The sequence below is a fragment of the Aquila chrysaetos genome, chromosome 8 (genome assembly GCF_900496995.4).
Source record: "Aquila chrysaetos chrysaetos chromosome 8, bAquChr1.4, whole genome shotgun sequence".
NCBI lineage: Eukaryota > Metazoa > Chordata > Aves > Accipitriformes > Accipitridae > Aquila > Aquila chrysaetos.
In genome coordinates, this window is record NC_044011.1 from 6,265,410 (window position 1) to 6,291,879 (window position 26,470).

A 26,470-nucleotide genomic window follows, 5' to 3' on the forward strand; every position below is an offset into this window, starting at 1 on the left:
CCAGAGAGGTGTGGGGATCCACATCCTTGAAGGTCTGCAGGACTTGGCTGGACAAAGTCACAGCCATCCTTATTTAGATTTGACAGTAACTTGTCTTGGGACAGGAGTTTGGTCTACAGGCCTCCAAAGGGTCCTTCCCACCAACATTTCTATGAGATGTCTGCTTCTACAGTGCATGTTTGCTTATACGTGTCTGTGGGAGTGTGCTCCAGGTCACACGCTGGGATCTACCTATCATGTCCCCAAGCATTAGAGCCACTGGCAGTGAGCCCAAGCAGACGCAGGAATGCGCTGGGTGAGCGCCGGGTGCCCGGGCACAGCAGGTGCCTCATCTTTTCCTTAACTCCTCAGTTTACTTCCCCGCACGAACAGCTGCCCGCAGCCGTGCCGCACCGCCAAAGGCAGCAGCGAGGCTTGGAAGTGGGATTTTCCCCTCCCTGCTGCATCCACCGTTATTATTCTATATGGCACCGTCGAGCATCCCGGAGCCTGGCATGGAGGCTGCCAATGCCCCGCCGTGGTCTGCGAGCCGGCAGAGCCCCAAGGGGCGCCCGCGGGGATGGAGGGACTTGGCGGGGTGCGACCCGGCGCGGCATGCCCGAGGGCTCGAGGGGCCAGCGGGTCCCCAGGGAGCCCCGGGGGTGCCCGGCGCAGGCCGCCACGGCGTCGCCGGCGGCTGTGGGACGGGACGGGACGGGACGGGACGGGACGGGAGGAGGGGGCCGCCCCGCCTCCCGCTTAAAGAGCCGCGGCGCCGGGCGGCCGCGCAGCGAGCTGCGGAGCGGCACTGCCCGGCACCATGCGCTCCGCCGCCACCGCCTTCTGCCGCATCCTCCTCCTCCTCCTCCTCCTGCCGCCGCCGCCCGCCGCCGCCTACTTCGGGTCAGCGCCGCCCGCGGGGCTCGGCCCCGGGACCGCCTCCGCGCCGGGGCAGCCCGGGGAGGGAGCGCGCAATGTCCGCGGGGCAGCAGTGGGGGACCCCTGGGGAGGGAGCGCGCAATGTCCGCGGGGCAGCGCTGGGGGACCCCGGAGGAGGGAGCGCGCAGGATCCGCGGGGCAGCGCTGGGGGACCCCCGGGGGAGAGAGCGCAGGATCCGCGGGGCAGCACTGGGGGACCCCGGGGAGGGAGCGCGCAATGTCCGCGGGGCAGCGCTGGGGGACCCCTGGGGAGGGAGCGCGCAATGTCCGCGGGGCAGCGCTGGGGGACCCCGGGGAGGGAGCGCGCAATGTCCGCGGGGCAGCGCTGGGGGACCCCCGGGGGGGAGAGCGCAGGATCCGCGGGGCATCGCCGAGGGATCGCGGGGAGGGAGAGCGGATTCTCCGCTGACGGTCTGCTGAGAGGAGGCGCGGAGGCTCCGCGGGGCTGCTCGGCCCTTGGGCCGGTCCTGGCCGGTGCGCAGCCCGGGCGGGGCGGTGCGGGGCGGGAGGGGGGATCCCGGCCGGGCCCGGCACCTGCAGCGCCGGGCGCAGCCCGCAGCCGCCGGGCAGGCCTGGCACAACGGGGACGGCCCGCTGCGCTGCGGGCCGGCGGGTCCTGCTGGGCGAGAGGGGTGGGAGAAAGGGGCGAGGGTGCTGGGTGTCGGCAGGAGCCCCCGCTGTGCTCCCCGGCAGCCCGGGGGAAGGGGACGATGGAAAGATCAACGTGTGCAGGAGGGGGACGGAGGAACGGGGTGGAAGATGCTATTAGCTGGGTGCAATAGGGAGGAAAACCGGCTTTCTTCGACTTCTGTTCCTTGAACTATGCTCCGTTTCTGTTCAGGATGTGAATTAGCCCCGGTTAGTTGCTGGCTTTGATACCTCTCTTCAGGCTGCTTCTCTGGAGGGAAGAAGGTGGGAGGGGGGCGCTGGCAGAAGGAGCCAGGGCTCAGCAGAAAGGTGTGGGTGACATCTGGGTGCTGCAGGGCTCCACCGGGCAGCAGGGGCTTACAGCCAGCCCAGGGACGGAAGGTGGGCTTGGGCCCAGAGAGACAGAGCTGATGCTTCAGCCTGGGGTACTGTGCGGGATATTGGGCACAATTGTCCCTGGGTGCAATATTGTGTACTGGGATATTGGGCACGATTGTCCCTGGGTGCGTGTCCTCCCCGCACATATCAGTTTGCTTGGGTTAAAGGCAAAGATGGGTTTTTAACAGGTTGGGTCAATGCAGAATTTTCTGTGAAGCAGCACTTTGGGTTTCTTTTGTTTTCTGAGTGAGCTGCTTCTCAGGCAGGTTTTTCAGACTCTCTTACAGTAACCAGAGCTGTTAGTGCATACATGTGAGTGTAGAACAGACACAAACCTTAATACAGACACTGCTGTGAGTGATCGTAACACTCAGGACAGATCTGTGCTGACTTATACTCATGGATGGTCTTGGTCTTTCTCTGCTGATCCTCCTATCACATGCCAGACACTTCTTCCTACATTTGCTTGCAAGTGTCTGCTGGCTTGGCACCGCTTACTTGCGACAATGATTGGTATTTCATTTCTCCTGCAAAGCTTCCTTAAAACATCTGGATTTTAAGTTTATTAATTGTACCTTTTAGCCTAACTCATATCTAAGCAGCTGCTGACAGGGGAGGACTCTACCTTGCTTGGTCATTCATAGCGTGTGTATGTACATGCTTTATAAAGGAGTTGGGTTGCAGTGGGTGTTTGGCTTTCCAGTTACAGGGGTACGTGCACATGACCGTAATCAGGGGAAGTGAATGTATTTGTGCTCCCCTTTCAGATAAATAACACAAAGCAGCTACTGACTATTGCACAAGCTGGATTCTGTTAAAGCAACTTGAATGATTCTTCATTTTGTGACAATGATCTGTTTGGTATAAGCTGCTTTCTGGGCATATGAAATCTGGGTGTGCTGCCTCTTGACAATGCATAGCTTAGGATCTGAGGCTGTAGTTTCACGTTTTCCTTGAGGGGTTTGACACAGGTGTGTCCTGCATATTCTCACCTCTTCATTTAAAAATCACAGGGAGTAGAAGAAGTAAACTAAAGTCTAAGAACTCAGTGAGTGTTTGGTGGTGATTAATAATGCAGTACATGGGTGCTTTCAAATACAAATTGGAGTCGATAGACTAGAGAGGAACTTGAAGATTTTCAAGTCCTGATGTGAATGCCTGATATGGCTCAGTCTGGGAGAAAAGCAATCTCACATCCAAATTACTACTGAATTCGAGGGGACCTTGGACCCTGGTTCAGCGGTCTGTCTCTGTTTTGCCAAATAGGAGATACTTAGGCACATGAGCCAGATCTTTGCTTTCCAAACACTTAATTGAGAAAACCTGCAAAGATGTAATAAAAAGAGAAGGAGGCTTTTGGGTGGCTATCTGCAGAGCGGACCTGAGCCCTTTCTGTTGTGTACAGTGGATTTGACAAAGGTGAAGTTTTGCTGGTTGACAGCGGTGAAGAAAATGCCAGGTTTCATTCTATCATCAGGACAAAGGTAAGGCAAAAAGGGTACAAGGTGGTCCAGCAAAAATGGTCCAAGGGCCTGGTAAAGATGAAGATCACCTATAAATATACAGAATGAAGTCTTGCCAGAGAAAACACAACCTTACAATGGAGAAATAGTGGCAACTGTGGGCAGATCTCAGAAGACCACATTCCCAGTATCTGGGGTTGTTTGGCTATCTAGTGTCAGTGCACTGGCTATGCTTGAACAGACCTTGAACTGCCAGTGCTGGGTCCACAGTGGTGTGAATTAAAGCCTACTTTTAAGAAAGGCCGAGAAGGTAAGCTCTGCCTGAAATGTCATCTAGCTGTTCAGGTTATGTTGGGCTTGCCTGGCTCATTAGATGCAGGAATCCAGGAGCGGCCGTCTCGCTTGTATACGGTGTACACCTCTTAACGTCCTTCGTGCTTGTTTTGTTTCCACCTTTGCTTCAATCCTCCCCCGTGTGCAGCCTCCTGTAAGGTATTCCCTCCTTGTCTTAGCCATGCTTTTTCTTTCAGCAGGTACAACTCCTTGGGGGGGGTGGGAGTCTCTCTAGACCTCACTAAAAGCTTTCAGCCTCTTGTTGCCTTCTTAGGGGCTATGTTTCACAAAGTGAAAAGTAGTTTAGGATGTGCTGGAGGGCAAAGAGCTCCTCACAGAGCCTAAGAGTCTCTTCCTAGAATTAGGTCAGGGCAGAATTCAGAAAAGACCCACCTCAGGTAGGAGGTTGTTGGGTAGGCAGAAGCAACAAACTTGATTAAAGTCTTCTCCTGGGGAGACCTCCACGGAGCAGGCTGCAACATGTCTCATTCATGGGCCAGTTTGGCCTGCGCTCTGTGGGCAGCCAGGTCTGCTAGAGCGTTTCTTTATAACTTGTCCTGAAATACCTGTGGTAGGTACAGAGGCGCCAGGATTCCTGGAATTTCACATGATGTGCTGTCTTGATTCACAGCTCCTCTTAATTCAGCCTACCTGTGTCCCCTGTATTTACTGCTAATTCTGCTCCCATCAAAGTTAGCGGCACAACTGTTGCTCATTTCATGATGGAAGAATTTTTTTGGGCCCTTAGAGAGTAAAAACAACATGTGACTTGCAGGTCTGTTGAAGCTTGGGCTTGCATAGTTTTGAAAATAGCATAATATGTTGAATGACATCTTAATGTAAATATGAGTACCTTCAAAAATGCTGTCTTCACCTGCCCTGTATCTTTCTAGAGATGTTGAGTAAGCTCTAGTTTTTGCCCAGTTAGCCCAGTTACCTACATTCCTGTGTTTTCTTTGGTAACTGTTTGTTATTGCAGCATTTCCCTGATAAATCTGGTGGACCACAGCTACTACAAATAGGGACTCTGCTGTCCAGTTCTGAGTGCTGCTGGAAAGATTTCTGAAGATGTTTCTCTTTCTGTTGAGCTGATAAATTAAATGCTCATATTACTTACAGGCTGCATAATGATTCCTCTAAGTACAGTATATCAGAAGGGTTTGTTACAGCATCTTTTTTTGCACTGACAGTCACACAGAACACTGGGATATTTAAAAAGAGTATTAGCAGAAAGAGAGCAGAAATGGAGAGAGAAGGCAACTTTCAGCTGACTTGAAAAGATGGAGTCTGTAGATGGAGTCTGTAGCGATTGCCACAGCAGAGATGATGTGGAACTACAGATGCATTGAATAGGTAAGGGCTTTTCACGGATGCTTTTTGCTTATCTTCAGTTCCCAGATTCTCTTTTGTCACCATCTCAGGGTATCATATTTTCTAAAAAATCATCCCACTGGGTGTTGAGTGTTTCATGTAGGGAACACTCCAGGGAATGTGGCTAGTCCAGAGTTAGACTGAAAATCTGATCTCCCGTGTAATGATTGACTGGACTGCTGGCCTGGGTTGGATGGGCAGCAGCAGGGAGTGCACTGCCCCTGAAATCAAGAGCTACGTGGAGATGTTTCATGTGACTGAGCTGAGAGGTAGAAGTATTTAAACCAAGTATGTCCAGACCATGGGAGCCCAGAGCAGATAAGGATGAAGAACCCAGTGCAGTTAGAGCAACCCAAGTCAACTGGTGCACAGGCACTAATTGCAACAGTTCCCAGCTAAATCCTCACACCAGGTTACACATAACTCTCATCCCAAATAAGAATTTTATATGCTGTTCTCTGTGGAGTTTCAGGAGAATTATTTTTAAAAAGCAAGTCTGTATCTGGACACATCACCTGTTGCTGTTCCCAAAAAGGGTTTGCAGCAAGCAGAAAAGCCCATTTCAAAGGATTCCAACTCATAACCTCACGTAAACCTCACCTGAGTTTTTAATTCAAGCTCTTTTTCTTTGTGAAGAGCAGAAAGCTAGACAGAAAACCTGGAGGATAACAGGCATAAAGACACCTGCCAGAGGGTCTGAAATGACAACTCTGATGGAGAAAAGCGAAAAACCTTTGAGATCAACAGTTTATCCCGAGATGCTGCTTTGGGGATTTCTGCCAGCTTCTCTGTAGACAGCGGGTGGTACAGAGCATGGGAGACCATCCCATTTAGTCAAGACAGTACAACACTGCTGCTGGACATCCATTTGTCCAGGGACAAATATTGAGGATTAAATAGTGTTGCTTCTGAAAGGATTAAAACTCTATTCCACTGAGCTGCCAGGGAGAGAGGAGAGCTGTGGACCTGTTGTGCACTGTAGTGGCCTTGATTTGATCTGTCATTGTCCCATATTCTCTTAGCCTTTCCTGAATGCTTGTTGCAGCTATCTGTGGGGTGTAGATATTTCTGTGGAACATGAAAGGCCCGTGAAATCAGATATAGAGTACTGTTGTGGCTCCCTTTGATTTTTCTTCTTACTTGGGAGAGGTAGAAAAGGCATATTTTTAGGGGTTTTTAAGACCTTTCAGATCCAGAGGACATTGGGCATTGCACAGGAACAGGCGCTCATTAAAAGTCTCTTAAGCAGCTGGAATGTGGCTGGAAGGAGATTAAAGGAAATAGATGAATTTAGCAAAGTGCTTAGACAGAAAAGTAGAGAGAAATAAAAGTTTGAGATCCTTATTGTTCTTTCAGATTGCTAGCAGGTGTGCATTAATTCAAAGAGTTTACTTTTTTTGCCATATGATCTGTAGATAATAAACCCTAAATCATCTAAAACCGACGTGCAGTTTGCCTAACTGCAAATATCTGCATATTTTATATTTAATCTTGTAAGAATGTTCTCATACTGTGATCTTGATCTGATCCTATGTTAGTTTTACCCTAATAAAACACAGTTTTAGTCAGAGCCTGCAAGCCTCTACTCATATGGGTAATCTCAGCTGTGTCTGTTATGACTCTGAGAGTGGCTTCCGCTCCTAGCTGTGCCACCGGTCAACTGCATGACCTTGGGCAACTCCTTTAATTTCTCTACCTACTTACCTAAATTGGAAGTTATGTGAAACACTAGTTTTGAGAGTTGTGTCTGTGCACAGATCTTATGCGATGAATCCCAATCTCTGTAGGAGCCTCCACACAGCAGTATAATTTTTTCATGCTGACATTCACATGTCTTGGGTAATGAGTGTGATAGTTTGCATGAGGGAGACTTTCACAGAAAGGTATATTCCAGGTAGCTTTAGTCACTTGTCTTAGATTAACCAATTTACTGCTTATTTTGTGTACTCCTCATTGCATTATTTCCATCTGGTTACTTCCGTGCTCCGTTTCTAGAGGAAAACCAAGTTACTTTGTGTGTTGCAACTTTAGAAATTCACAAATAAAAAAAAAAAAAAAAAGAAGTGTTAAGTAAGTTTGCCTGTGCAACCAGCTGTTTGTGTAGGATGCTGTATTACCTCTGTCAGAATGTAAAGTATTGCTGGATCCAATTTTAGAAAGTGTTTTTCCCATGAAGCTTTTGCTTTGCATAGTGTAAAAGACGAATTAGACTTGGTATCTTTGCTCTGTGTGTGGTCCCAGGCTGTATTTGCTGTGCACTATTGAGATGGCTCTGAAAATGGAATCAAATTCTTCAAAGGTTGTTTTTATGTTGCCTGTCGTTATCCTATTTGAGTTTTCCACAAATACTAACATCCAACATCCTTCAGGGTCTGGAGAATGGCAATACCACCTTCTCCCAAATCTCACTGGCCACTGGTGGGTTGTAGGACATCCTTGAGATAATCCCTGTCCAGGATGGTAGGAACAGCTGTCCTGGGTCAGACCAAAGGTTCATGCAGCTTCACAAGCTGGTTTCAACACTGGGTAATAATAAACACGAAGGCAAAAGCATAAAAAGGAATAGGATAGCAGATAGTGATGTTCTCTCAGAATAATATCCAGCTTCTGATAGTCTGCACGTCAAGAATTTCCTGTGTCAAAGTATCTTTGTGTTTAATGGACCCTTATAAATTTTTCTTCCATGTTTTTGTATAAATGCATGTATACTTTAGCATCCCTAGTATCCTGCATTAAGAAGGGCTGCAAGTTTAACTACAGCCCCTGTACCCCATTTCATTTATTTTTAGTCTATTGATTAATAAGTTAATATAATTCCCCTGGTTCTTGTATATTAGAGGTAGGAATAGTCTTTCTTTACTCACTTGCAGGTCAGTCATGATTTTACAACCCTGTGTTCTCCCAGTATTCCCTTTTCTGCTAGTGGAAATTGTGGAAGATATCCAGTCTATCTATTTGTCTTCATACACAAGCTATTTTGGAAATCTGTCAGCTTTACAAGTCCAAGTAGACTGTAGCATCTGGCTTATCCTTAGGCTTTCTGTTCAATGACTCCTTCAAAGTAGGTTTATGAGGCATGACTTCTTTCTACAGAAGCTGTGTTGACTCTTCTCCACTGTTCTGTATTCAACCTTTGCCTACTAATGCTACTCTATTCCTAGAGTTTCTAACAACTTGCCTGGTACAGTTCTTCCCTGTGCTGTGTAGACCATCACACCTCTCCTGAATGTTGAACATCCATTTGCCACCTTTTCTCGCTTTTACCCTCATGCAGTTTTAAGCAGTACCTTTTGCACCACGTTTTCCTTCCTGAGTCAGCACTCTGATGTGAATACTTTGACAGCCAGTGAGCTACAGAAGAGCACACAGTCTTTACAGTTGCTATGTGAGGAAATGGATCAAAGCCCCTGACAAATGTGGGGGAGCTCAACAGCCCTTAGTTAAATTTTGTCTGCTTAAGGTCTGAATTTCTGACTTTAGCTTTCATTCTATGGGTCTTGCTTAGCTGTTTACGACTAGACTAAAGCACTGTCTACTATATCTTTTCCCCATGACAAGAGATTCATGGATTTTAAGCCAATATCCTAGCCCCTTGCGATGAGCACGTATAATGACAAGAACAAAAAGTGAGCAGTTATCTTTCCAATTCTCTCTTGTATTCCCAGTTGAGGTTGTACTATCGGAATCCTTTGGAAATGGAGCCACCAAGCCTCTACACTAGAGCTCCTGTTGCTTCTGAAGCCCCTGTGAAAAGGAAGGACTGAAAGCTGATCACATCTTTCGTAGGAAGGAGATGACTAGTCTAAAGAGTCAGTGAAGCTACTACTGCTGTCTCAAATATATCTGACAAGGGATGAATGCCGGTTTAGCTGGGATGGAGGACACTAAAATGAGGATGGAGACTGGCAGGAGGGGAGCTCTTTTGTTCTGAGAAGGGATTTTTGGGAGTTAGAATGCTTGGCATGGGTGGTAGTTCTGTTGGTATGTGGACAATCAGTAGCTTGGTATACAGGAGTTTAGTAAAATTGCATATGTGGCTTTCAAGCAGTAAGCAATTTCAGTGTTGTTATATGAGGCTCTTAAACTCTTCTTTCCAGTGTCAGTTCCCTTTTCCTTATTTCTTCTCTCTGTGCTGTGAACTTCGGAAACTGCTGCATGGGAGCATAGATACTGCATGGCAAATGGAGAATAACCACGTCTCACATTTAACTTGTTGACAAGTGCACTTTCCTGGGATGTGAGTGCTGGAACCACACTACCAAGCGAAGTCCAGGTCTCTGACTTTCTGGGTGAGTGGTGCTATTCCCCCAAATGATGTAATAGCAACACCTCTTCCTGAGCCCAGCATTGTTCCAGTGAGTTAGGTACAGTTTGAACGTCCTTAAGAAGTCAGACTTTTGTTGACATCTGAGCCTCTCCCTGCCCATGCTGGAGTTGGCATATCTTGATCTTCAGAGCTTGTGCAGAGCTTATGCTTACGCACCTAGGGAAATATAACTCCAATGAACATGTATACCGGTTTGAAGCACCACAGTATGTCAGGCAAAGCGGTTAAGCTTGCTCATCATGTTTTGGTCTCACTCACTTGGGTCAATCTTGTGTCCCTCACCACAGATCCTCCAGCTCAGGACTGCCATGTCCCCTTGTGCACCAGGTGTTGCTGCCCTCTCTGTGCAGTGTTTGGTGTGAGACAGGGCTTTGAACTGTGCAGTCTGAATTGCTCTCTGAAGCTCATCAAGCTGTGTTAATTCCAGTTTCTTGGGCTGAACCTGGCCCCCATTATCTGTTTCCAGTATTGCCTGTTTATTTCTTGGCTCTCACTGGAACATCTTGTGTTTCTGTCCCCCAGTTCAGCAGTGACAACAGGATTAAGAGATTCTTCCCACCCACTCGGTTTCTAAAGTCTAATATTCGCTGTGTAATTCAAATGATTCCTTGGTTCTTGGTTAGTTTGCAGGTCTATGGATGATTTCCATGTGTTAGTTAATTGCACTTGTTCCTAATTACGTATGTGTGAGTGCATCTGGAGGTTGTAGGCTACTGTGAGAATGAAAGCAGAAATGCTGTGGGGTTAGGTCAGCTGAATTGTGCTATAACTCCCATGCCTGGATAGACTGGATTGGCTACAGAGAGATCTAGATATCTAGCTCAGAAATAGATGTCCATAAAGTATGTGGAGGAGTAAAATCGCAGCTGCAGTGCTTGACTTGCATCCTCCATAATGAAGCTTATATCCCTGATAAGAGTATGGTCTTACTTGAACAGTTGAGTGTTAGAAATGTCTGTCTTTTGTGGAGCCAGGTAAGTTTTCGTTTTGGTCATGTCCATCAGTTAAAATTCTTTAGTTGTGAACTGGAGTGTGGTAGACAATGTGGACGCTTGTCATGTTCACTGGCACAAACTTTCCTCTCGTCTCTCTGCCAGCACAGACTGGCATTTACTGTGCCGAAACATACACCTGGAAACATGACCAGGCAGACCTGGTCAGATAACTTAGCTGCGAAAGAGCCACGCTTTTACAAGGAACCTGATAATGGTGAGGAGGTGAAGAATCTCACTTCCTACCCTGCTGTGGGGAATTGCTTGTTTGGCATTGTACCAGCTTACTAACTAATGTCCATCTCCATCTGATGTGGTTTGCTCAGGCACTGAACTGTGCAGGGAAGATGATGAGAGTCGCTGCACTGCTGGTGGGGGTGCCAGCAGCCAGATAGTCTTTGTAGACATACTTCAGAGATTGCTCCTGATTGCATCCCTCCCTAGCCAGCTTTGCTTGTCTGACTCCCACACTCACTTCGTGGAGCAGCATAACCCAGTTTGCCTTACTGGGGGAGAGGAACAAGAACCAGCTGGCTCATCTGTTTGTCCATGTTGAACTACCTATGGACTTGCAAAGAAAACAACGGGGTTTGAGGGAGAGGAGGTGTAGTCTGCAAATGTTACTGTTGGGGCTGAGATGTGTCCCAAAGTAAAGGTTCTAGGACATTTCCATTTACCCGTCTGGTTTTGGTATTTTTCGGGGTGGGGGGGTTGAGGCACTCTGTGATTGTTACCTGTTTGGTAATCAGGAGAGGCACTCCTGATCAGTGTTGTGCAAATGCATGACTGTTCCCATTTGTTTGCAGCCCTCAAATCTTGCATCAAAGTAAAATAATTTCTCTGTGTTTTCAAGCACCTTAAAGATTCTAAGGGAGATTAATTTTGTGAGAAAAGTACTGTCTTGCCATGAAAAGTGAAACCATTTGTCTCAAAAATTTGTGACATTTTTTAGCTGGATTACATATAAACACACATAAGCGCATTGCTTTTGCATTTGCAATATATTTTTAGTTGACCTTTCATTTATTTTTTCAGCAAGAAAATGTTTTCTGGTAAAAGTCGTGCTTGCTCTAGAAAGGCAGTCATTGATAATGTCTCCCTATTGGTCTTTCCTAGCCAGGTCTAGTGGCACGGTACCAGTGCACACAAAACCCTGGAAGGACATGGTTAATGCTTTATGAGTTAGCACAGAGCTGTGATATACAGTGACCTGCAGTACCAGAGTAACACAAATCTCTGTATGTGACAGTGAATGTACTGTGAAGGAAACAAAACTGCAGGGGTATAAACCTGTTCTCTTCATGGAGTCAAGAGAACTTCCCACCCGAGGTTGCTGGTGGCAGCACACGTTTCTTCTTTCTCCGCACAGTGTTAGTCTGCTACTTTGCCTTGGTGTGTGGTGGAAATGGGATACTAGATCTAATCAATCTGTATTGATTAACCTTCTGAGCTGGTAAAGTACCCTGACCAGCAGCTTTCTGAATATCCTCCCCTCTGATCACCTTTTCTCTTCCATGACTGCCGTCTTCCATAACTCCCTGGTTTTTCTGTTTCCTTTCAGCCTGACGGGGAAAGAAGCTCTGACCCACTTCCCATCCCTGGGACCCTCCACAAACTCTGCCCAGGGGAAGGTCCACGTGAAGCAGTGTGACTTGCTGAAGCTGTCCCGCAAGCAGAAGAGGCTGTGCCGGAGGGAGCCTGGCTTGGCAGAGACCTTGCGGGATGCCATCCGGCTTGGGATCATGGAGTGCCAGTACCAGTTTCGCAGCGAGCGCTGGAACTGCAGCCTGGAGGGACGGACCAGCCTGCTGAAGCGAGGTACAAGGTAGTCTTTTGTTTGCAGTATAAAATCTCACTTGGTGCTCTAGCCCCTAGAATATGCATCTCAATTTAAGCAAAGTGGGGCAGTAACCAGGGAATGCAGAGATCATCTGTTTTGCCTAGGAATGGGAGCTGTGCAATTTGGGCCCTTTTGCCACAAAATATGCCTTATCCTCATCTTTCCTGTGCGGTTTGTCACGGATTGGAAAGTAGAAGGAAGTTTACACCCTTGGCTTGTGGATTTTTGTCCGAGACCAGAGTTGCCTAGACCGACCATCTTCCTTGGCTGGCAATCAGGGATGATATTGTGAAAAATAAGGGTTAGTGCTTTACGTCAAGGGACATTTTAAGAAAACACTTTTTAGCTCTTTGGATATTTTCATATGTAAATCTCTGTTGTTCTCAGATACAGAATTTAATCCTAATTTACTGTTTGAAAAAGCTATTTATCAGCATTAGGGCATTTCATTGCATGTTGACAAATATCTCCTAAGACTCTTTCACATATATTTGGAGTTTCTGCAGAGAGCACAGAAGAGCCACTGGCTTCTGTTTCACAAAATGCTTTAGAGGAAGAAAATGTCCTGTAAGTCTGTATTTGAGGTAGGAGGGAGCATTATAAATCCTTCAAATTATAAGAACTTGAGAAAAATAGAATCAAGACAGACCCTGAAACTATTTTTTAATAAAAGTTCCCAGAGCATGCATATATACTTTGCTAAACCCGTCCTGGTCCAAACAATGCCTGACCATCTGTTACTGAGTTTCAGCCCTTCAATAAGGTTTAGTAGCATTTACTAAGTTTCAGTCTTCATTATTACTAAGTTTCAGTCCTTTGATAATGTTTAGTAACTTAATGTTTTAAAAAAAGAGGCCTGAATAAGCCAATATTAACTTTGATGAAATCAAATTGTTAATTTTAATTAGCATTGGAATTGAAACTTTTTAACATTTCCATTTAAGATCATCAAATTTTATTAAAGTAAATATTAAGTTAATGTTTTAATAAACCAGCACATACAAGATCAGATTTACTTCATTGCAAGGCTCTATTGTGAATTTTTTAGCAACACTGTGGAAGAAGATGTTCATGATCATTTTGAGTGACTTTCTGACATCTGTACCTTCATCAACCTCAAAGAACTTGAAAATGACAATTGAATAATCCTCATCTTCAAATAGCTGGAAAACATCTAATTATCTCGTGGTGGCGTGCCTCAACATTTCCATGGACTCCTGACTGACAAAATAAAATATCACCTGTAATTTAAAACCTGTTTTGGCAGATGAGGATAAGTGTTTGAAAACTTTTATTACACAATCTTAAGGATCAAATGATGATTTAATACAGAAAAGTATGCTATATACATCTCCTATATGAGAGGACAGTTGGCTGGAAGCAATTATTAGTTCTCATTTTCCTTTAACTTGCAAATAGGTTCATTTCTTTCACAAAGAACACAAACACTTTTAGCTGCCACTTTTGATCTGTTTCTCACATATTCATACTGCTGTTTCGTTGCTGCCCTGGAAATTGTTGGTCAGACAATGGACTATGCTCCTTTCACCCAAGTACTGATGAAGAGTTTTAGAAATGATTAAATCATTTGATATCACCATGTTCCTAGAGAAACTGTAAAGAAAACCACACACTTTTTAACAGTCTGTAATGGTCTTATGAGTGCAAGAAGGGAAAAGAGATCATGTCCCAGTAAGGGGGTTCATTTTTGTAATAGGTGAAAAGCCACACTTAATTTGCAGTGACAAATTAAAAAACTGCTGTGACTGATTTGGATCACAGATGCTTTTCCTGCTTCTAGAGATGCCACCATCTTTTTTCCTCTATTTACATACTTTTAGTAAATAAAACCAAAAATGCCAAGGGCTTTCTGGATCTTGAAATGCCAGATTTATTTTCACAATCAGCACCTTTTGATGTTTTACACTGGCACTCCTCTGGATACAACTGGGAAACTCCTTTTGCATAACCTACAATCCTTCCAAGACTATTGCAGTCACTTATGACAGTTATTACTCTGCACTGATCCATGAAAAATCCTTCTGCATTCCTTCTCCACTTCTTTAAAAATCCATGGAAATAGTTAGATTTGAAATGATTCTGGAGAGACATTTCAAGCCATCTTGTTCCCCAGTGGCCGCTGGTGTCTTTATAAGAAGTTTGTAAAGCAATGATGATCTTTTGGTTTCCAAGGTGTGCCATAAAGGCAGTCAACTGCTGCTGGAGGTCAGGTAAGCAGTATTTCATCTCAAACAACATGGTGATTTGGGGAAAATAAATACTTTTAGCAAAGACAGCTCAGATACAGCCACTCAGAAAAATCCTTCTTGAGAAACAAGGACGCTACAATCCTTCCATCCATTAATCCATTTCTTTGTTTCATGTTGGTTACATTCTTTGACCTTCAAGCACTGGTTTCATTGATGTCATGAGGAATCTAGGAATGCTACAAGCACAGGAGCGGTGGCTTAGAGATGTAGAATTTCCATCACTGGAGATTTTGAGAACTCAGTTGGACAAAGCCCGGAGCAACTTTATCTGGCATTGGAGTTAGCCCTGCTTTGAGCAGGAGGTTGTACTAAAGACCTTGAGAAGTCCTTCCATCCTAAATCTTTCTACCATTCTATACCTTTCTGGTCTGCTCTTTTTTTGTTTGTTTGTGTTTTTTTTGTTTGTTTTGTTTTGTTTTTCCCAGAGAGAGATCTCTTCCACTTGCTCTGAAATCCTCACAATATCTTTATTGTAGCATTGAAAAATCTTTGACCTTGAGCATCTTTCCTTTGGCAGAATCACCACATGGCTAAACTCCTCCTATTATAGTTTTCCTTGTGGTCTAGAGCACACCACACCACAGAACAGTGTCTTGCCATTGCAGCAAACGTTGTTCTGTATTTATAGGCTGCTGAGCTAAGAAATAATTCCAGAGTGCTCAGGGGAAGACTTGGACATGTGCAAGGTCCTACGAGAGGGAGCTGGCTTACTTCAACATCTTGAAATTCAACTCTGTGCTGGATGTTTACAACCGAACTGCCCAGCAAAGACATCTGCGTTTAGATGTTCCCCCTTGCACCGAGTGTTTAAGATTTCATTTAGTCACTAGCAACACAGTCAATGGGGTCAGGAGAGTGACTCATCCCTAAAACAGATCCTGACAGCCTCGGCATTGGCTCCAGGCTCCACTGGCTGTGGTGACAAGAGCTCCATTGACGTAGTGGAAGAATAGATACCCAGGACACATGGAGAAACCTCTATTTAGATCTTCTCAAATCATGCTCGTTGGAGCTGATTGCTGCTCATTTGTGCTATGTCCTACTGAAATTCCAGCTTCAATAGCTGCTTTGTTACTCATTGTTATTCCACAAGGGCTGAAGGACCATTCAGTTTTTCCTTTACCCATGTGATTTGTGAATTAAACAATTAAATGGTGATCATTCCCTTATGACAAAGTAGAAGGAATCATCTTAGACTTTTCAGACAAGCATTTGGCACTCTGGTGACATTGAACCTTTGCCATAAAAGGAGGTGGGAGGCAGGGAGAAGAAGGAGTTGATTTGAAAGTACGCTCGTTATCTTCAGTTACTGCTGTCTGCAGTGGCCTGACCACAAGCAATGGTCTCTGATTTCAAGTGGGTTGAAATCTGGCCAGCACTTACGTGGAGTGCCACAGAAGAAACCAAACCATCACTGGTCAGAAATAGAAGGAGCAGTGTGGTATTCCACAAAGTCAGATTTAGCAGGGTGTGTGGAGCTGACTGGTACTACTAGCTTTATATGGTATGGGAAAGTGTTTCTAAAATGCTCTCCTCTTTTCTGGTATCAGTATGTCAGATAGGATATTGGGAATCTGGTAAGCATTTGGAGATTAGCTTCTGGAATTATTTTTCACATTTAGGATCTCAAATGTATCTTGCCCTCTCTTAGCTCCTTCTTTCGGGTTAGCCACTGTTTGAAAATGGGTGAGCATCATGTTGCTGTCCATAATCTGTATTGACTGTGTCCCATACCAGCTTTTCCAAAACATTTGATGGATTTGGTGACCTTTTTTCATTATTCTTCCAGTGCCTTGAGAGATTTTATAGAGCATCATCAACCAGAGAGCTTAGTTGCAAGTTACTTGTCCCAGTGATACAGCAACTAAAACGATGAGGTAGGAAACAGTCTGTTGATTGATCTCCTTGACCGTCTCCACATTTTCTTGACTCTCTCATCCACGCCCATACTGTTGCTAGATCTTTCATCTAAAATTCTGGAATTCCAAAGAGCTCCTATGAAGTTTGTATTGAAGTTGCTAACACAGCCTTTCCATTATGGTCATGATTAGTCAATTTTTCATGTTTCTTACTGATAGCTATCAGAAGAACTCTTTGTCCTGTTATCTGGTCAGATTTATGGTGACCTCGCTCAGATCTCAGCAGTCAGTGGTCTGATCTATTATTACAGCTGGATGGGAATTCTTTGAGGGAACAGAATGATGGAAAGATTTGAGGTTGGACTGGGTGAATTCTAGAGGTGCCTTCCAACCTCTGCTCAAAGCAGGGCTAACTGCAAGACTAGATAGGTCTCTGTTGTTCTCTCCCTCTCCTCCATTTTTGGGGGAAACAGATTTGTTTCCCTCTGATGTAGAAGGAAATTTGGAATTTTCCAATATGGAATATTTGTTTGCTTCAATGTGTTTTCTTCCATGCAAGTGGTCTATTTTTCATAAACCAAAATTCTTCTATTTTGGCCAGTCTTATCCATTCTTGCACTCTGAGCTATTAATCAGTCACCTGTCTTTCTCGTCCTTGCACTACTTCCTAAATTGTGGACTTGTTAAGGAATTTTGCATTAATAGTTTTGTTTTCTGCAAATGAACTCTGGAGGAAATATTAAGATTTTCCCCTGGATTAAATAGGAGAGGAGGTAGGTAATCAAAACAACATGTTTTGGGGTTTAGGTCAGGTTTGTGTCAATCAGGGTTTTCTGGAACTTCTGTGGAGCTCATATCAGCATACCCGTTCCTATCTGATCTCGTGTCTTCAGACTGAATTTCTATTCAGGCACTGTACTTTCTTTCCTGATTAAAATGTCATGGTGTGTCATGGTTACGTACCTCAGGGCAAACATAGTCAAGCTGGGAAGCCTGGTTTAGGAAGGAGAATAGCTTCAGAAAGCATCACCACAGTCACTGGGAGTAGATAATTTACAGGGAAGTCAGAAAACCCACTCATGTATGGGAGAGTTGTCCTTGCCCAAGATGTCCTTCAACATGGAACCTTTCCCAGTCAAACTACATGTGATCTTTCCCTGTGAAATATTACTACTGTGCCAACACAGTCCCAGTTAAAAACATTTTTAAATAACAGGTTAGATTTAAAAAATATTTTTTCAGTCTCTACTAAATCTTTGCTGATTTTAAGCCACGATGTGACTTCAATGACAGTCTCTATTCGCACCTATCAACTCTGTGGTGAAGATGAGGACAAATGGAGTTTCATGACTGTCGCTTTTTGCAGTTGAATATTTTCCCGGGACTGTTTGGCTGTTGCCACCCATCCCTTGATTCATGAGTGATCTCCTGTCTCCATATTGAATCAGTCACAGTCACCAGGTGAGACTGGGGTGTTACTACATCAGTTACTTCAAACATGATATTGAGTTCCTCTGCTAGGAATAGTGTGCAGGTAACGGAAGAGTTTTGTCTCTTTGTATTTCTAAGTATTGTGCTTGGTTTTAGTTCATGGATAGTCAAGAGACCTAGTGAGGTGGATGAACAGCTTATTTTGCCTTTCCTGCTCCTACCCTCTCCTAATCCTTCTCATGTGCAGGTTTTAAGGAAACTGCCTTCCTCTACGCAGTGTCCTCTGCAGCTCTCACCCACTCCTTGGCCAGAGCGTGTAGTGCTGGGCGCATGGAGCGCTGCACCTGCGATGACTCCCCAGACCTGGAGAACCGCAAGGCCTGGCAATGGGGCGTTTGTGGAGACAACCTCAAATATAGCACCAAGTTCCTGAAAAAATTCTTGGGTCAGAAAAGGATTGGCAAAGACCTGCGGGCGAAGGTTGACATCCACAACACCAATGTTGGCATCAAGGTGAGGAGCTGCACTAGAAGGCCTAGAATGAATTTAGGACTTAGTGCAAGTCTTCTAACCCATCCTCAGCCAAGGCTGTTTGTGAGAGGGGTATTCACTGCCCCTATTCACAAACCAGATCTGTTTACCTGTGTGTCGTGGACCTTATGGTACTGAGAGCTCCCTGGAAAGTCTCCTCAACTCTGGTGTGAGGAGTTGCACGTTGAGTGGCAGAGTAGCATCCTGTATCCTCTAGTGATATCAGGGGCTGAGTGACAGCAATAGGCAGCACGGTAACAGCTGTAAAACTCAATGGCTGAATTACTCACGGGTTATGCCATGGCCACGGGTGTTCTGAGAACAGCTAGAGCTTCAGAGCTGGTGGGACATGTGAATTAGATTAAGGGTTGACACTCTTGAGATCAGTTATGAGTCTGCTGGTGATTTGCTATGGAACTAGTCATGTTACAAGTTTGGGTCAGGGAGACCATTAGATCAAGCATTTTGGCTTGTATGTTACAGGCTACTGACTTAGCATTGTTTTCCACTTACTGAGTCCAATTACTTGTTCAATTAGAACACTGTCTTCATTTGAATATACCAAAGGGAATCCACCATGCTGGACATACTCAGATTTATGGTTGACTACTCCTGCTATTCCAAGTAGGCTTTGTAAGAATTTATTCAGTATTCAGCCACTTGTCTTCATTCAGGCTTTCTACTGTCTGGCTCACCAGTCAACTCTCTAGCCATTCCTCTGTTTTGTTTTGGTTTTTAGAATTTCCTCCATAAAAAGGAATAATACAATTAAAACTAAAGTTCTTCCAGGCTGTCTGCAATCCGAGGTGTTGCCTCCACCCACAACTAGGCTCATGGTCTGGCAGATAATGACTACCACTTCTTTTCCTCATCAGGCTGTGAAAAATGGTCTCAAAACAACATGCAAGTGCCATGGTGTCTCCGGCTCATGTGCTGTCCGGACGTGCTGGAAGCAGCTTTCACCTTTCCATGAGATTGGACGACTGCTGAAGCTGCGCTACGATGATGCCGTCAAGGTCTTCAGCACCACCAATGATGCTGTGGGACACTCAGAACTGGCTGGCCCACAGAGACAAAGCCATTCCCCCAAGCACCCTGCTTCACCCCGCTCTACTGACCTGGTGTACGTGGAAGACTCTCCCAGTTTCTGTCGTCCCAGCAAATACTCCCTGGGAACTGCTGGGAGGACCTGCTCTCGGGAAGGCAACTGTGACAGCATGTGCTGTGGACGAGGCTATAACACCCAGAGCCGGCTGGTTACCTTCTCTTGCCACTGCCAGGTGCAGTGGTGTTGCTATGTTGAGTGCCAACAGTGCATGCAGGAAGAGGTGGTCTACAGCTGCAAGCAGTAAAGACAGTGCTAGAGGGTCAAGACAAGTCCTAGATTACAAGGAAGCAGTAGGGAGAGAGAGACATGATTCTCTGCTGTGGGGTGAGGGCAAAGGCAAGCACCAAAAATGTCCAGTGCTCCTATTATCTCAATGTTGAGATCCTCTGATCTGGGGAAAGCTCCTGTATGAGGGGTGAAAACCAGAGGTTTTGTCAGGTATCAGATCAGGAAGGAGAGACAGAGAGTGGGGGTAATGTGGGGACAGCAGAAACATTGAAGCCAGTCAAAAATATCTCTCTTGAGCTAAAATTTGTACTCTCGTCTGCAGGAATATCGCCCTCCTCCATCCCTTACTTGCACTTACGTAAATGCGTTGGGGTGGTGACATTGAAATACTGAGGGCTTCTGCCCTGGTTCCTGGAGAGAAGCGAATTCAGGGACTGGGGATGCAACTAACCAGAGACTGGATCCTGATGTAGCAGGGACAGCTGTGTTCCTGCACCAAGGCAAAATGACTCTGGCAGCAGGGGATTTTCAGGACTGTTCTCTGGGAACTGGTTGAATCCTTTCTGCTTTGAACTCAAAGACACACTATTGAGCAGTCTCATCTTAATGCAAGAATTGTGCCTCAGAAATACCAGTTTACAAACAAATGGAGCTCGTGTCCATCATCTCCCAGGTCTATAGTTTGGATGTTAGACTCCAAGTGCATTTTAACCATGTTTTAACCTTGCTGTACACAGGAGACCTGGAATTGCCTCTGTTACAGTGTATGTATCACAGGAACTCAGCTGAGGTCTGTGAAGTTACCCCTCTGCAGCATGTTGCCTCGCAGGGGCTTATTTTATGATGGTGGATCCAGGGTGATGGTACCAGTTATGCACCCCTCTTTCCCCCACCCGACTCAATCAAACTATAAATTGCCTTTTTGTCTTATGTGTATCACTCGTTGCCCTGGTGCCCGAGGTGCATCACATTCCACAGTTCTGCCCTGTGCTAATGACAGGTAAAATTTCTGAAAGGGAATTAGGAAACACAGGAACTGGGGCATCTCAAAAATTTGACAGTCATGAGTGACAATCTCTGCACTGAGAAGTTAGATATATCTAGACAATGCAGGCATCTGGCATGAGAGAAGGTGACCTGGGGGAAAGAGCACAGTCCATTACAGAGTTGTGATCCCCTGACTTTGAGTCATGTTTTTCTAGTTAACTTTAAGTTGAACACAGCAGAAACAGCCTGTTTTGTTTCTTTGGCTTGTTTTAGAGAGCAGTTTTGGGAATGACAGTGAGGCATTCCCTGACCTGGCCACCAGGTACACATAGAAGTGTGTAGCACAACCTGTCTGGGTGTTGAGCTTTATTACAGTGCTTGGCAGTGCATTTGCCTGCGCCACGGCATTTCCTGGTTAATACTGCAGCAGCAGTTGGAGCGTTTGTACTGTGAGCAGCTCTGGAGAGTTCCTGAGACAACAAAGCTGCTGTATTTACTCAGTCTTGGTAATGGCTATAAACCAGAAGCAGGATGCCTGTGTGGAGATGGGCTGAAAAGAATAATTAAATCCTTAAGCTCAAATCAAAATTCATTGGCAATGTAATGGATGAAGATGCTTGCTTGTGTTGTCTAGATGGACTGATCCGTAGGCTGAATTGGACAAGCTTTCAATGTGGTCAAGTTCTCCTAACAAGGGGTAAGATCTCACCTGTGTGCTCCAGCTCTTAAGTGTGGATCTGCTGAAGTCAGGCAGCTCATCCATTCATTTACATGTGCTTTGAACAATTACTTTGCAGTGATGAGTGTGTACTCACACTCTCTTGATCTTGACCTTCGTTGCCCTTTTGTTTTTTACAACTATCTTTGATTTCTGCTTCATAAAAGGACGGAAGAGAACTGTCTCAGAGCAGATCTAGCCATTAACTGGCTGTTTAGAGGCCACTAAGACCTTCCCTTTGGCTAGCTACATGTCTTTTAATGGGCTTATTCCTTCTTATCCTTTTTCTGGCTCAAGTTGACTTGAACTGAATTAAAGTGCTTATGACAGATATAATACTGCAAATAGGGTTAATTGGCCTTAGGGTTTTTTTACCTTCTAAATACCACAGAACTTAATATTGAGCAGACCCTTATTTACATGCTGCTTTTAATCTTTTTGGAGTTGAAATCTTCCCACGAGTCTCAGTGTTGAGTACTCAATGAAAAAGCATCCCACTAAGTTAAAATTGGCATCATAGGTGAAATGACAAAGGAACTAGCTCTGCTCTACACTATTGATCCCAAGCCATCTGCCCCACTGACCTCCTGGCTTGTCCACCATCAGAGAGGAAGGGAATACCACACCACAGGAGACTTATTTGGGGATCCCATGCCATTGCATGGAGCATTCTCATGTAAAGGGGGACTGGGACTCAGTGGAAGGAGTGGGGAGGCCCAGCTGGATCCCATTCTTTGGGAAGCAAGTGGAGGAGACACCACTCTGTCCTCTTGCTTTTATCAAAGCTCCACTTCTCAGTTGTCCACTGGCCAGTAATTTCTGGGCATGCACAATGCATTCTCCACAGCCAGATGTCATAATTTGAGGGCAGCTAGGATGCTCCTATGTGGTGGAGAGTGTTCTTGATGGTCTCATTTCTTTTTATTTTCTTTTTGGGCTAATGTTGCTGAAGTGAACTAAGGGGGTTCCAGCAGACACATCACTGCAGGTTGGGATTCATGCATTGTGCGGATAAGGCAACAAGACTTGCACAAGGTCACTGCAGGCAAGAACTCAGGATAGAACTGGTTTTCAATGTCTTAGTAAGTTCTGTCTCCAGCTTTGCCATGAAGTTGTTTGAAGAAGAAAGAACACTTCTGTAACCTCCTAGTAATGTTATCTGGGTCAGTGTCACCTGCTGACAGCTGGATCCCAGTGAGACGTTATGAATCTGCTCTCTTGCTTCTTAAAAGAGCAGGCTGTTTATGTCACTTTGAGTGTTAGGTCTTCTCTTAAGGGCTTTGTGTTCACTGAACTCCAAGTGACCCTGCTGAGCAGCATCGTGTTTGACTCTTGCAGTAGGAACTGTCAGGCTGCACACAGGGAGCAGGTCTATGAAGCTCTGATGTACTCCTGCCTTCCAAACCCAACTTGGACCTGTTGGAGAGGATCTACCACCCATCTCATACATGACTGAAAATCTGTTTTCTCCCTTTCTCAGTGACTCCAGTAACAGTATAGAGGTTGGAGCTTGGCTGAGGTGGCTGTTGGGCTACAGGCTAAACAGGAGCCTCCTCGGACCTGGCTGGTGTTTGTAGGGCCCTTGGGGTACCCTCCAGGTACCTGCAGAGTGCACTCACTTCAAAGTGAAGCTTTTTGTCTTGCTCAGACTTACCCTTCTGTACTATCCCTGTAAAAAAAAAGAGAGGAGAAAACCATACAAGAGCAGACATGTAGGTAAGTCTTTTAGTCTTCTCCAATGAACTGGTCCTGCTCTGCAGTGAGCGTGGAAGGAAATACATGTTACTAACACCTTTGATTTTCCTGTGAAGAGCATTTCAAATCTGTAGGCTAGTTCTCCCATCTGAAAGGCAAGCCTGGCTTCCACATAGCAAAAAGTGTTATTTTAATAATATCCTTTATCTAGCTCCAAATGTTGCAATGCTTCGAGGAGTAGGTGAATGCATTTCAGAAGGATGTTAGGTGTTTTGCACAACAGACTCAAAAACAAGACCAGAAGGATGGTAAAATGATTATTTAGGCAGAGAGGAATACGGTCAGACTAGCAGAACTTGCAGCTTCGGTTATTTGTGTCCTTTGCAGCTGAAACACTGATGTTGGTAGGAACTGAAGGACACATTTATGGCAAGGGGACTAGACATACTTACTTAGGCAACTCAATCAAGCCCCTTCAGTGTGGGTATTTTGGACTGAATTGGTCCTTTGGCACTCTTTCAGGCAAAGATAACACATTTAAAGTGGGATTAGATACTGCTTTGCAGAACTTGAAAAAGATCTTGTATTTTGTGTGTGTGGTCTCTGTCGTATGGACATTCATGTTTTTGAGGTGGTGTCAGCAAGTCCCTTGCCACTGAAAACACTGGTGTCTGTGAAATGTGCAGAGATTACCTCTAGCAATGGAGGTTTTTAGCAGCAATCTCTATTGCCGTTTGAGCTGTGATCTGTTGAAACTGGCAGTGTCTATGCTATACCATGTTTTTGTCCAGTCTTGCTGCCAGCAACTATGAGGTGGATCTGCCCTTTGTCTTGAGTGTTGGGTTAGCACAGTCCCATGGGGATCTCATAAGAACTTTACTGAAGTCAAAGAATAATGTAAACAAAGTCAATTGAAAGGTGAGATTTTGCCTGGGAGTCCTGGCACCACACAGGAACTGTTGAATAAGAACTGGACAAAAAGATATTTCAGGGGAAAATTAAGTATTGTTTTTTCATGTACTAAAAGGGACTTTTGCACCTGAAGCTCCTTGCCCTGCATGGCTCAGAGCTGCTTGAAAAATGGAGAAGATGGAGAAGATCTGAGGAAGAGATGGTTCATTCTCTGGTATCCTTGGGGTGAGTTTGGGCTCAGTGGAATATGGAGGTTTGGCATTTGGCTGAATTAAATTTTGGTTGTTAGCTGTTAAGCCAAGTCTGGACAAGGAAGTCTGATATCCTCTGGCTTTGCTCTGCAAAGTTAACTCAAAGCCTATTTCAACCCCTCCCTGTCACAGCTGAAAAGCGTTCTTTTCAACCCCTGCCAGTCAGAACAGACAGCCTCTGGAAAACCAAATGATGGAAACTGGTGGGAAATAATTTTAAATGCCCCATATGAAGTCTGGGGAAAAGACTTGAGCATATTATGAGTTCGAGGTAGTGTTGTTATCACTCCTTTTGGTATCCTTCAATACTAAGCCTTTTAGAAATGATGCTGTGGATAAGGGAGTGAAAAAGTTTTCTTGAGGCAGATAGTTGTCCAGGGCTGTTTTATCACCCAAACTTGAGGTAAATTGGGTTGATATTCAGAAATGTGATTTACTTCAACTAACAGCAATGGGAGTCTTTGTGTGACCAGGAAGCAAAACTTGGGTCTGTTTGGCATTCAGTATTCTTAGGCTTGAATTGTATTTTCTTCAAGAATCAAGACCAAGCATCATCTTGAGCAAAGCTCTTCTGCCACCTCCTGGAGATATGGGATGTGAAGACCTGGGCCTCCACTTGGTCTGTGTGTGAGCTTTTTAATTATGATGCACACCTTATGATGTACTACAAATCCGGTAGATGTGCCGCCTCTTTGGTTGTATGTGCAAAGAAGTCACTGGAATGACAGGCTGGAGATATAAGGGGATCGCACTTCAGTCTTTACATGAAATCTTTTCAGCAGCAAAGGTGAAAGCTTATGCCCTGGCTATAAAAAAATTCTTTCCCAAGTGCAAACGTACCTCAACATGACTATTGATGGTAAAAATCTGAGCTGCACATGCTTTCCTGTAGTTTTTTTGATTCAGGATGAATCCTTTCCTCTGTACCTACGATCCAAGTAACCTGAGAACAGTGATAGCTCTAATACTCCTAGCTGCCTGGGATCCTCACTGCCCACACGAGGGCTACTCTCCAGACACAGGTTAGTCCCTGTCCCTGTGTATACTGCCTAGTCCAATTTTTATTGCCTCTCCTGGTGTGTTGTGGTGCTGGGCTTGGTAGTAGTGGATCCAGCATGCTTATTGCAGGAGGGAAGTAACAATCCATCAGAAAAGTTTTACTGAATTGTATAAAGTTCTGGTGTGGATAGACTCCACCAACCCCAAGTGAAGACCTGAACCTGTTTGGGAAGAAATCACATATCTAGAGGCTGCCCCATGAAATGATTAGACACCAGTAAATCCTTGAGGCTTAACCAGGAATCCATGCAGCACTGTTGCTGTGATGGAAGGTCAGGGTTACTTTATTAGATGAACAAACAGGGCCATGTAAGCCAAGAAATGCTAATGAGCAGCGTAACAAACCCCACTGATGCAATAGCCAATTCTACACTCTCAGACACCTTGGTGTAAGACTGGAAGGCCAATTTGCGACAATGTAATATGTCACTTGAAAAAAAAAAGGCTGTGCTTTAAGGGAAACAAAACATTTGTCTACCTCAACATGTACAACTTTTGTGACAAGAAGTATAGATGTTATTTATATTTCTTATATATCCTCTAGAAAGAAAATGGTGCTATGGGTTTTAAGTTGCTTTACAATCCTGCTTGTACCTTGTCCTAATTTTTATATAATCCTTTTGATTATAACATGCATATTTGTGTAGCTGGCTGTGTTGTCCAGTATTGCACTAGTGTCTGCACTGCTGGTGTTCTTGTCAGTCAATAAATACGAGTTGTTTTCTAAGAATGTACATTTCTGCCTTTCAGGGAACATCCCTGGGAAATAGCTTTGAATAACTCCATTCCTCCATTGGCACATTGACGTTATTCCTTTAGTTCTCCTCTACCCGCACCCTCTCCAGAAGAAAACTAGAAATGTCCATTTCTGCCCATTCAACAGTAAGGGTTGCCCAGGTGGGCTGAGCTTAGGTATGTTTGTGTTAAGGAGATGTGACACTAGTGAGCCAAATCTCATCAAGAACATGTCAATGGCATATTTCCTGTAGCAGCAAAACAGACTGGATTCTTGTGTACCTGGTTGCTCTGTTCTGCTGCTGGTGCCTCTGTGTCAGCTGTTTGGATGCGACTATTTGTGGAACTTGGCAACTGGGCTGATGCAACTGGTGCAAAAGTCACTCAGCCTCAAAGACATGACTCCAAGGTGCCCT

At 45.0% G+C, this 26,470-nt stretch overlaps 1 protein-coding gene across 1 annotated transcript; it reads left to right on the forward strand.

Moving 5' to 3' along the window:
• The first annotated feature begins 846 nt into the window (after positions 1-846).
• On the forward strand, positions 847-25,965 carry WNT9B (Wnt family member 9B). The gene is made up of 4 exons (XM_030023721.1): positions 847-882; positions 11,992-12,248; positions 18,078-18,343; positions 19,237-25,965. Exons 2-4 carry the CDS (start codon positions 12,173-12,175, stop codon positions 19,711-19,713), a joined length of 819 nt encoding a protein of 272 aa, XP_029879581.1. The 5' UTR covers positions 847-882; positions 11,992-12,172; the 3' UTR covers positions 19,714-25,965.
• Positions 25,966-26,470: the final 505 nt, after the last annotated feature.